At 53.0% G+C, this 12500-nt stretch overlaps 1 protein-coding gene across 1 annotated transcript in view; it reads right to left on the reverse strand.

The window, feature by feature from the left end:
* Positions 1 to 402: 402 nt before the first annotated feature.
* LOC311370737 (kinesin-like protein KIF21A) overlaps positions 403 to 12500 on the reverse strand; it is a gene marked incomplete at both ends in the record, with an annotated part of 18425 nt that continues 6327 nt past the window's right edge. The window contains 6 exons of the mRNA XM_084489067.1: positions 403 to 539; positions 5674 to 5814; positions 6709 to 6941; positions 8242 to 8296; positions 9127 to 9184; positions 10192 to 10212. Coding sequence (XP_084345193.1) covers positions 403 to 539; positions 5674 to 5814; positions 6709 to 6941; positions 8242 to 8296; positions 9127 to 9184; positions 10192 to 10212 — 645 coding nt within the window. The remainder of the gene's footprint in view (positions 540 to 5673; positions 5815 to 6708; positions 6942 to 8241; positions 8297 to 9126; positions 9185 to 10191; positions 10213 to 12500) is intronic.

Raw genomic sequence — 12500 nt, forward strand, 5'->3', positions numbered from 1 at the left:
GGAGGGGGGGAGGAGGGGGGAGGGAGAGAGGGGGGGGGGGGGAGAGAAAGGATGATGGGGGAGAGCGGAGCTAACAGGATGGAGCTACACGGGCAAGATGAGAAAGAAGACAGGAAATAGGAAAGAAAGAATAAAGGATAGAAAGAAATAGAAGGAAAGAAAGGAGAGAGAGAGAAATAAAGAATAAAGCATAGAAGGAAAGAGAGAGAGAGGAGAGAGAGAAGAGAGAGAGAGAGAGAGAGAGAGAGAGAGAGAGAGAGAGAGAGAGAGAAAGAGAGAGAGAGAAATAAAGAATAAAGCATAGAAGGAAAGAGAGAGAGAGAGCGAGAGAGAGAGAGAGAAAGAGAGAGGCGTGCAGCGGGAGCGGTCCTGGTGCTGTCCTGAGGCGGTGGTGCCCCCTACCCTTGGAGCCGGTGAACAGCAGGTCGTCCGTGCTGTCCACACACAGCACGGCCTTGCTGTGGCCCTCGGCCACGTGGACGCACTGCAGCGCCGCCTGACGACTGCTCTTGGAGCCCTGCACCGGGCTGATGACACCCCTACGGAGGACAGACAGGCACACAGACAGACAGGGAGACAGGGAGAGGGAGAGACAGACAGGGAGACAGGGAGAGGGAGACAGGGAGACAGACAGAGGGAGAGAGAGACAGGGAGACAGACAGGGAGAGGGAGGGAGAGGGAGACAGACAGGGAGACAGACAGACAGACAGAGGGAGGGAGGGAGAGGGAGACAGACAGACAGACAGAGGGACAGACAGGGAGAGGGAGACAGAGACAGGGAGACAGAGAGACAGACAGAGGGACAGACAGGGAGAGGGAGACAGACAGGGAGACAGAGGGAGGGAGAGGGAGACAGACAGGGAGAGGGAGACAGAGAGAGAAGTGGACAGAGAGACAGACAGGCACACAGACAGACAGGGAGACAGAGACAGGGAGACAGAGAGAGGGAGACAGAGAGACAGACAGGGAGACAGAGAGAGGGAGACAGAGAGACAGACAGGGAGACAGAGAGACAGGCAGGTAGAGAGACAGGGAGACAGAGAGACAAAGAGACACGGACAGAGGGATAGGCAGTCAGACAGACAGACAGGTACAGACAGACAGACACACGGGCAGAAAGACACTCCAGTGAATATACAAACTTAACTCAGAGTGTCACGAGCTGACGGATCAGCTGATCTACAAACATCAGTCCAGAGGGGGGGAGGAGGAGGAGGGCGAGGAGGAGGAGGAGGAGGAGGAGGAGGAGGAGGAGGAGGAGGCTGTGAAGGAGGGCGATGGAAGCGAAGGCGTGCGTGAAGCAGAAGGAACCGAGGGCTGAAGCACCAACCACAGGCCACACACACACACAGACATGCAGAGCGGAGAGAGAGAGAGAGAGACACCCGTACTGTATCGGGCAGGACCCCCCCCGACCCCCCCCCCCACCGACCCCCCCCCCCACCGACCCCACTTCCATCGTCCTCAGGACTGCCGCACGCTCACAAGCGAGGAGCGTGGAGACAGCGACGAGACGTGGAGAGAGTGAAAACAACAAGGGGAGCGATCAGGATCTCAGATCAGCACCGCTGGGTTGAGACGGTGGTGACACCATCGATAAATATAGAACACTAGATTATATATATATAGATATAGATATACATAGAACACTAGAGGTCTTACGGCGGAGTGTAGAACGTCTTGTCACAGGCCAGCTTTCTGGTGGTACCCGAGGTACGGTCAGTGATCTGCACGAACGCTAATACTCTTATCTCGCTGAAATCTCGACGGATTTACAAACGGTTTGGTTTCTTGCAAACTACTACTATTTGTAAAGATTATTCTATTTTTTTTAGAACATAACATAATTATTCATGAAGTATGTAGTGTCATAACTACATCTCTGACGTTTATAACAAACCAAACCGTTTGAAAATTGAGCAAGTTATGGTTATTTTAAAAAGTACCACGACCACCGACACAACGTGATGGGGGAGCCAGCTGACTGGGGCAAGACGGCCGCCAGTCCGGAACGTTTCGACTCCGTTGGCCGCCGGCGCGGACCAGACCAGACGTCTGGTGTTCTGTATCTATCTAATGGGTGACAACCACCATGGACAGCATCGCTGGTCTCCGCGGGTTACGAGCGGTTACGAACACTTCCTCAGAGAGCTGAAGGACCCTAACCCTTTGAGAAGGAGGAGGAGAAGAGCCCGCACCGCGTGACGTCACACCCGGTGCATTGTGGGTGTGATTGAGGAACCGAACCAGATCCTACTTGAAGTGGCGACGGGCGGCGGCGGGGGAGGAGGGGGAGGGGGGAGGAGCGGGGGAGGAGGGGGGGGTCGTTGGAGGACGGGTGGAGGAGGAGACGATGTCTGACGTCCGACCTGAGGGACAGAGAGTGAGACTGTGCCTCAGTCAGGGAGGGGGGGGGGGGCGCGGTGGCGTCTGTCCGCTCTCTGCTGCTGCTGCTGCTGCCTGCCCTGGAGCCTACCGAGGTTACAGCCTTGTGATGGAGTCACAGTGAGTTATACATCACCTCCAGCTAATTTAACAGCTAGGTGTGTGTGTGTGTGTGTGTGTGTGTATGTGTGTGTGTGTGTGTGTGTGTGTGTAATCCTTAACACGCTAACCTGAGATGCTAACAGTTCTCCATAGCTAGCTCCTTAACACGCTAACCTGAGATGCTACCGTCTACTATAGCTAGCTCCTTAACACGCTAACCTGAGATGCTACCGTCTACTATAGCTAGCTCCTTAACACGCTAACCTGAGATGCTACCGTCTACTATAGCTAGCTCCTTAACACGCTAACCTGAGATGCTACCGTCTACTATAGCTAGCTCCTTAACACGCTAACCTGAGATGCTAACAGTTCTCCACGGCTAGCTCCTTAACATGCTAACCTGAGATGCTAACAGTTCTCTACGGTTAGCTCCTTATCGTGCTAGCCTGAGATGCTACCGTCTACTATAGTTATAGCTCCCTAACACGCTAACCTTAGCTGCTAATGCTAAACGACCTAGCCTTGTCTTGTCGTTATCTGTGCTGTACTGCTGCTGCTGCCGCTGCTGCTGCTTACGTCTCCGGCGGCATGCATCCCAGGTGCCCGGTCAGACGGCTAAACACGTTGCCGTGGCAACCGGCGGCCGGGGAGGAGGCCGAGGAGGAGACGGAGGAGGAGGATGAGGAGGATGAGGAGGAGGAGCAGGGGGTGTTAGAGCAGGTCTTGCAGATCCTGCAGAGGGCGCTGTGGAGGCAGTGCAGGCAGCGTTCTGTTGAGACGTCCCCACCACTACTGCTACTGCTACCCTGGTTCACCCCCCCCCCCCCCCGCTGGGCCCCAGCTGGGACCGGATCAGACCGGACTACACTAGACCAGACCTGACCAGACCAGACCAGACCTGACTACACTAGACCAGACCACACTAGACCAGACCTGACTACACTAGACCAGACCAGACCAGACTACACTAGACCAGACCAGACCAGACCAGACCAGACCAGACCTGACTAGACCAGACCAGACTACACTAGACCAGACCAGACCGGACTACACTAGACCAGACCAGACCAGACCAGACCAGACTACACTACACCAGACCAGACCACACTAGACCAGACCAGACTACACTACACCAGACCAGACCAGACCAGACTACACTAGACCAGACCAGACCAGACTACACTAGACCAGACCAGACCAGACCTGACTAGACCAGACCGGACCAGACCAGACCAGACTACACTACACCAGACCAGACTACACTAGACCAGACTACACCAGACCAGACCAGACCAGACTATACTAGACCAGACTACACTACACTAGACCAGACCACACTAGACCAGACCAGACCTGACCAGACTACACCAGACCAGACTATACTAGACCAGACCACACTAGACCAGACCAGACCAGACTAGACCAGACCAGACCAGACCAGACTATACTAGACCAGACCAGACCAGACTATACTAGACCAGACTACACTAGACCAGACCAGACTACACTAGACCAGACCAGACTACACTAGACCAGACCAGACTACACTAGACCAGACCAGACCAGACCAGACCCCATCTGGGACCAGACTCGACTACACCAGTCCAGACCAGACTACACTACACCAGACCAGACTCGACCAGACCAGACCAGACCACACTAGACCAGACCAGACCAGACCAGACCAGACTACACTAGACCAGACCAGACCAGACCAGACCTGACTACACTAGACCAGACCAGACGTAACCAGTCCCGTGGGACAGAGGCGAGGAAGTCGGTTGGTCTGCGTTCAGAAACAGAACCTCTCGGCTCATCAGGTCAAACATGAAATATTATAATTAGATTTATATTTTTTTATCGATCTTTAAAAAAAAAAATATGTTTTTTTTAATGTTGATCTATTTCATTTGTATGTTTTCACTCGGTTCATCAAGTAAAACATGAAATATTCTAATTCGATTATAATTTTTTGGTCGAATTTTTATTTCAACCAAAAAATTTGAATTTATTTCATGCCGATTTATTTTATTAATACCAATTCGATTTTTACGCCGACGAATTGAGAACATCAGAGTCACATTCCTTACTTACGTGTGAAAAATACTTTTTTAAAATTACGCAGACGCTCTCTCTGCACGTTAGAAACGTTCCTTCGCTCGGCCAGAAGTGAGAAAGAAGGAAAGAAGGATTTGTCCAGACCTCCGGCAGTCGAGGGAAGCGGAGCTCGAGACGCTGAAGTTGACCACCGAATATAAATGAAAAGAAACGCGGCTAGCGTTACGCTAACGCCTACATTAAGACACCCTGGGCCTCGCGGAAGAGCAGCGATCCAGAATTCAGTGCAGAACTTGACAGGTTTAAGTGTTGAGTGGGGATTAAAACCACAGGCGTAGGCGTTCCACTTGCTCCACACACCGTGCTACCCAGGAGGAGCGGGGAAGCCAGAAGAAGAAGAGGTTTAGAGCAGTGGTTCTCAAACAGGGGGAACGCGTTCCCCCTAGGGGTACTTTGGAGCACTGCAGGGGGGGGGTACTCAGGAAATCAAACAAAACAAAGAAAAACTATAAAAGTGGTTGAAATGTAAATCTGGAAAAACAGGGAAAGGAGAATCCGTGAGAATGGGGTTCCCCCTCTACATGCTCTGAGCCTCCCCTGGCGTTGTGGGGGGGAAATTAGCCAACAGTTGCACATAACAGTTTTGTGCCGGTGAAGCTGAAAAAATAAAGTACACTAGTAGAAACTAAAGAGGTGAATCCCATTCAAGTATATTCCTCCTGCAGCTGACAGCATTTTTCTAATTTTTTCACACTTTTTCTCCTTTCTCCTTGTTGCCACGTTTTTACATTTCAACCACTTCCAACCAAAGAAGTTTGTTAATTAGTTTTAGTTTATTTATTTATTTATTTATTTTTAATAACCCCCTGCAGTACGCCAAAGCACCTCTAGGGGGAGAGCGTAGCCCCCCGTTTGAAAACCACTTTATAACAGCATTAGTAGTGGAGGTGGTAGAGGTAGTAATAGCAGCAGTAGTAGTAGTAGTAGTAGCAGTAGTAGTAGTAGTAGTAGTAGTAGTAGTGGTAGAGTTGGGGGGCCCCTCTCTGGGGGCCCTCGGCCCCGAGAGAACGGACAGCGAGGAGGAGGGGGGGGGGGGGGAGGGGGGAGGGGGAGGGGGGAGGGGCTTACTGTTTGATCTCCTTGACCTTTGCCCTGTCGGACGCGGCCTGTGCCTTGTCATAGGTCTTCCTGCGAGAGAGCGGGGACGGCTCGGGGGGGGCCCGCCTCTCGGCCCCCGACGGAGCCCCCCGGGGCCCCGAGCTGACCGCTCTGCGGGGTCAAAGGTCACCCACACGCCCACACACACACACACACACACACACACGACACACACGAGACACCACGACAAAAACGACAACAAAAACAGCAAAACAAAAATAAACAACAGAAAATAATACTACACACACACACACACACACGATAAAAAAACGACCAAACTGAGGACACCACAACAAAGCCAGGACAGAAATGATGAATGGGGATGTGATGGTGTGATGGTTGGTGATGGGTGGGATGCGAACACACACCACGCCACGTGGGGGGGACCTACCGTCAGCGCGTCCTCCTTCTGCTCCCAGCTCATGAGCCACGTAACGCGGGCGACGGGTTTAGCGTTAGCGCTAAGCTAAGCTAAGCTAAGCTAAGCTAAGCTAAGCTACGGGCTCAGGCCACAGCCACACAGAGAGAGCAGAGAGAGACGAGCGGCGTTCGCGTCGGTCGAACGCTAACTTGTGTAGCGTTAGCGCTAAGCTACTACTGGCAGGGTAGCGGCTGCGTTCGCGTTCAAGCTAACTTGTGTAGCGTTAGCTCGTTTAAAAAAAAAAAAAAGCCACCAGGGTCAGTCGGGGTTAGTAGAGCGTCATAAAAAACTCAATCGTAATAGTGTTATTGTTCGGAAAATGTTGAATAATGTGGGGGGGGGGGGGGGGAAATACAAACGGATTGTCCGCGTGTTCGTGCCGTCATCGCGTTCGCGCCGCGTCGAGCGCCGTTAGCTTATTAGCTTAGCATGAGGGAAACAACGGGATAAACGGGGAAAAGGGGGCGGCAAAAATCAACATGCAGGAAGCGGGAAGGGGGACATATATGGGCGTTAGCAAGCTGCGGGGGTTGGGGGGGGGGTGGGCGGGGCGGGGGGGGTGGGCGGGGGGGGGCGGGACTTACATGCTGCCCATTTTAGAGGAGAAGCCAGGAGATAGAGCAGTGTAGTCCCTGACAGAGGAGCCCGACAAGTCCAGCTCCCCGCCGCCGCCGCCGCCGCCGCCGCCGCCGCCGCCGCCGCCTTCCGGCGTCTCGGCCAATGGCAGCATGGGGCTGGAGAAGTCGGTGGGCGTGTCCGGGGCGGAGTCGCTGTTGGGGTACAGCAGCTCCATCTGGGTGGTGGTCCGCCGGCGAGCCTGCAGGGGGGGCGGGGCCAGAGGTCAGGGAATGGACTCTCACTGGCCAGCTCCCGTCCAATTAGAGAAGACCTTTTCCTCAATGACTTTTATAACGTTTGATGACCTACCTTAACAGGACCTGACCTACCTAAACAGGACCTGACCTACCTAAACAGGACCTGACCTACCATAACAGGACCTGACCTACCATAACAGGACCTGACCTACCTAAACAGGACCTGACCTACCTTAACAGGACCTGACCTGACCTACCTAAACAGGACCTGACCTACCTTAACAGGACCTGACCTGACCTACCTAAACAGGACCTGACCTACCTAAACAGGACCTGACCTACCTAAACAGGACCAGACCTACCTAAACAGGACCTGACCTACCTTAACAGGACCTGACCTACCTAAACAGGACCTGACCTACCTAAACAGGACCTGACCTACCTAAACAGGACCAGACCTACCTAAACAGGACCTGACCTACCTAAACAGGACCAGACCTACCTAAACAGGACCTGACCTACCTAAACAGGACCTGACCTACCTAAACAGGACCAGACCTACCTTAACAGGACCTGACCTACCTAAACAGGACCTGACCTACCTTAACAGGACCTGACCTACCTAAACAGGACCTGACCTACCTTAACAGGACCTGACCTACCTTAACAGGACCTGACCTACCTAAACAGGACCTGACCTACCTAAACAGGACCTGACCTACCTTAACAGGACCTGACCTACCTAAACAGGACCAGACCTGACCTACCTAAACAGGACCAGACCTGACCTACCTTAACAGGACCTGACCTACCTAAACAGGACCAGACCTGACCTACCTAAACAGGACCTGACCTACCTAAACAGGAGCTGACCTACCTTAACAGGACCTGACCTACCTAAACAGGACCTGACCTACCTTAACAGGACCTGACCTACCTTAACAGGACCAGACCTACCTAAACAGGACCTGACCTACCTTAACAGGACCTGACCTACCTAAACAGGACCTGACCTACCTAAACAGGACCAGACCTACCTTAACAGGACCTGACCTACCTAAACAGGACCTGACCTACCTAAACAGGACCTGACCTACCTAAACAGGACCTGACCTACCTAAACAGCACTAGACCAGACCTACCTAAACAGGACCTGACCTACCATAACAGGACCTGACCTACCTAAACAGCACTAGACCTACCTAAACAGCACTAGACCTACCTAAACAGCACTAGACCTACCTAAACAGGACCTGACCTACCTAAACAGGACCTGACCTACCTAAACAGCACTAGACCTACCTTACTCCTGGTCTTGGTGTCTCCACAGAGCTTCATGAGATCCGAAGCCAAGGTACTGCAGCAAAACAAAATCTTAGTTCAGTCAAGTTTGTCATCAGGACCACGCCAGGACCAGCATTCACATACTGGACGCGTGTGTATGGATATACATGTTACTGTTACGTTACGGTATGAGAACTATCCCCTCTTACGCACTTATTGTATGTTGTACGTCCTGGCACTTAGAAACAGCCCTTAGCATAGTGTAGCGTCTTACCCTAGCTATCTGTGTTGTATACAGGGAACGGGTTAACCTAGTGATGGTTAGTGTATACGGGGAATGGGTTAACCTAGTGATGGTTAGTGTATACAGGGAACGGGTTAAACTAGTGATGGTTAGTGTGTATGGGGAACGGGTTAACCTAGTGATGGTTAGTGTATACAGGGAACGGGTTAACCTAGTGATGGTTAGTGTATACGGGAAAGGGTTAACCTAGTGATGGTTAGTGTATACGGTGAACGGGTTAACCTAGTGATGGTTAGTGTATGCGGGGAATGGGTTAACCTAGTGATGGTTAGTGTGTACGGGGAACGGGTTAACCTAGTGATGGTTAGTGTCTACGGGGAACGGGTTAACCTAGTGATGGTTAGTGTCTACAGGGAATGGGTTAACCTAGTGATGGTTAGTGCTTGGCTCTTGGTTCTATGAACCTCCTCACTGTACCCACAGAGATATATTGTTGTTTCTCTTTCTTCTGACACATGTTCTTATCGTGAGTGACTCTGGATCAAAGCGACTGGTGAACCCCCTGTGGAGTGTAGGTGTGTGTGTACTCGTGTGTGTCCGGTGTGTGTCCGGTGTGTCTCCGGTGGGGGTCTGACGGACCGGTCGGGGTCCGGACTCACCTCCCGTCTGCGGAGGGACTCTGGGCCGACTCGTCGCTGCTGCTGTCGTCGGCGTTCTCTGTCCGAGAGGAAGGACAGTAGGGCGGGTCAGTGGGGCGGCTCACGGCTCCTCAACCTCAACTCAGTCGTTTTGGTTAGACCCTATTTTTGTTTTGCTGTTGATCTAAAACGGCCAGCAGACCAGAACCAGGCTGATCAGGAGACCAGGTCTGGTCTGGCTAGGGACCCGGTCTGGCTAGGGACCCGGTCTGGCTAGGGACCCGGTCTGACTAGGGACCCGGTCTGGCTAGGGACCCGGTCTGGCTAGGGACCCGGTCTGACTAGGGACCCGGTCTGGCTAGGGACCCGGTCTGGCTAGGGACCCGGTCTGGTCTGACTAGGGACCCAGTCTGGTCTGGCTAGGGACCTGTTCCATCTAAAGACCAAAGCCTAAGGCTACTGTTGGCCTCTGAGGCAGCTTGGAGGAGAGGTCACCCAGGTCAGAGGTCAGAGGTGTCACACAGGTCAGAGGTCAGGGGTCAAAGGTCACAGGGGTCACAGATATTATGGAGGACGAGAGAGACGAAGGAGAAAAAAAGGCGGCAAAAGAGAACCGAGAAAAGGGAGAATTAAATAATTAAAGTTATTAGTCCTGAGGCCACTGGAAGGAAGAAGAGGGAGGGGTGGAGGGGGAGTGGGGGGGGGTGACCTTTGACCTTCGGGGGGGGGTGACCTTTGACCTTCAGGGGGAGTGAGACCTCCTTCATGGGGGGGTGAAACCTCATTCAGGGGGGGGTGAGACCTTCAGGGGGGGTGAGACCTCATTCAGTGGGGGGGGGTGAGAAAACTTCAGCACGGTCTACACTTCCTGTTGGGGGGGGGGGTTGGGGGGAGGGGGGGGGGGGGGTTGGGGGGAGGGGGGGGGGTGTGAGACAGATGGAGTGAAGCCTGGATGCACCGCATGCGCCTGCTGGTGTTAACGGGGTTAACGTTAGAGGGGGGGGGGGGGGGCGTGTGGGGGTGGGGGGGGGGGGGGCGTTCCATGCGTTGGTGACACGGAGAAAAACAACTGATGATGTCACTTACCCGGTGGTATGCTACCTAGCTCTGAACACGGAGAAACCAAAAGAAAAACAAGGCGGCGAGGGGGGGGGCGGGGGGGGGGAGAGAAGGGACACACAAAATCAAAACACAAGTCCCCCAAAAATGTCTACAAAATAAAAGCCTCCGCCTGACAGAGCGCAGACGGAACGGAGGCCGGGGCCCAGACCTCCAGCGGAGTTAATTAGTTCAGCCGCATCGTTAAGAGATGGGCTGACGGCCGTTCTCCTAACGGGGCCAACCAGAACCAGGTTAGAACCAGGTAGTGAGTTCTTCTAGAGGGTTCTGTGAGTTCTTCTAGAGGGTTCTGTGTGTTCTTCTAGAGCAGGGGTGTCAAACCTACGGCCCGCGGGCCTAATCCGGCCCGCAGTGTCATTTAATCCGGCCCGCCAGATAATATCTAATGTCTATCAGAACCGGCCCGCTGGCATATCGCATGTCAGCGTTAACGCGCGTCTCGGCGCGGTAACCCCGGCGCGTCAACTCCGGCAGCCCGTACTCCCGTACACCCCCCCCCCCCCCCCCCCCACCGTCATCAATTCCGCCTGCGGACCCTATTATGTAATGTCCCCAATTAATGTAAAGCAATTGGCCCGCCAGCGCGTTGACGCGCTTCTTGGCGCGGTAACCCTGGCTCGACTCCGACAGAGTCGCGCCAGGGTGGGCCAAATTTTGGTCCACTGTACAGTTTGAGTTTGACACCCCTGTTCTAGAGGGTTGTGTGTGTTCTAGAGGGTTGTGTGTGTTCTAGAGGGTTGTGTGTGTTCTAGAGGGTTGTGTGTGTTCTTCTAGAGGGTTGTGTGTGTTCTTCTAGAGGGTTGTGTGTGTTCTTCTAGAGGGTTGTGTGTGTTCTTCTAGAGGGTTGTGTGTGTTCTTCTAGAGGGTTGTGTGTGTGTTCTTCTAGAGGGTTGTGTGTGTTCTTCTAGAGGGTTGTGTGTGTTCTTCTAGAGGGTTGTGTGTGTTCTTCTAGAGGGTTCTGTGTGTGTTCTTCTAGAGGGTTGTGTGTGTTCTTCTAGAGGGTTCTGTGTGTTCTTCTAGAGGGTTGTGTGTGTGTTCTTCTAGAGGGTTGTGTGTGTTCTTCTAGAGGGGTGTGTGTGTTCTTCTAGAGGGTTGTGTGTGTTCTTCTAGAGGGGTGTGTGTGTTCTTCTAGAGGGTTGTGTGTGTTCTTCTAGAGGGTTGTGTGTGTTCTTCTAGAGGGTTGTGTGTGTTCTTCTAGAGGGTTCTGTGTGTTCTTCTAGAGGGTTCTGTGTGTTCTTCTAGAGGGTTGTGTGTGTTCTTCTAGAGGGTTGTGTGTGTTCTTCTAGAGGGTTGTGTGTGTTCTTCTAGAGGGTTGTGTGTGTTCTAGAGGGTTGTGTGTGTTCTAGAGGGTTGTGTGTGTTCTTCTAGAGGGTTGTGTGTGTTCTTCTAGAGGGTTGTGTGTGTTCTAGAGGGTTGTGTGTGTTCTTCTAGAGGGTTGTGCGTGTTCTTCTAGAGGGTTGTGTGTGTTCTTCTAGAGGGTTGTGTGTGTTCTTCTAGAGGGTTCTGTGTGTTCTTCTAGAGGGTTGTGTGTGTTCTTCTAGAGGGTTGTGTGTGTTCTTCTAGAGGGGTGTGTGTGTTCTAGAGGGTTGTGTGTGTTCTTCTAGAGGGTTGTGTGTGTTCTAGAGGGGTGTGTGTGTTCTAGAGGGTTGTGTGTGTTCTTCTAGAGGGTTTTGTGTGTTCTAGAGGGGTGTGTGTGTTCTAGAGGGTTGTGTGTGTTCTTCTAGAGGGTTGTGTGTGTTCTTCTAGAGGGTTCTGTGTGTTCTAGAGGGTTCTGAGCTCACAGAACCAGGTGTGTTCAGCCAGGGGTGTTGGGTCCAGCCTCTGTCCAGTAGCGCGTCACAACAGGCGGGAAAAACAACTCAAACACGTGCGCGGGGGGGGGGGCCGGCACCGGACCCCGGGTCTGGAGGGGTTCAGGTTTGATTTAATCCACAGGGTTTAGGGTGGGGGACCACGCTCAGGACCACGGCCGCTGGTCTAACCCCCCGGACCAGAACCCCTCCAGACCCGGGGTGAGGTGGAGGCGGAGGTCAGGGATTGGTTTAGACTTCTTAGACAGGACACACAACACACGACACACAAGACACACAAACAACACACACACAAAACGGTGTACATGGGGACTGGGGTTCAGGAGGGTTGAATCACAACAGCAATGATTTGATCTTTACAGAACGCTTTTTAAGGCAGGCCAAGCTCCGTAGCTAGTGTGCGTGTGCGTGTGTGTGTGTGTGTCCCTGTGTGTGTGTCCCTGTGTGTGTGTGTGTGTGTGTCCC

This window comes from Micromesistius poutassou (genome assembly GCF_964030765.1).
Source record: "Micromesistius poutassou genome assembly, contig: SCAFFOLD_947, whole genome shotgun sequence".
Lineage (NCBI taxonomy): Eukaryota > Metazoa > Chordata > Actinopteri > Gadiformes > Gadidae > Micromesistius > Micromesistius poutassou.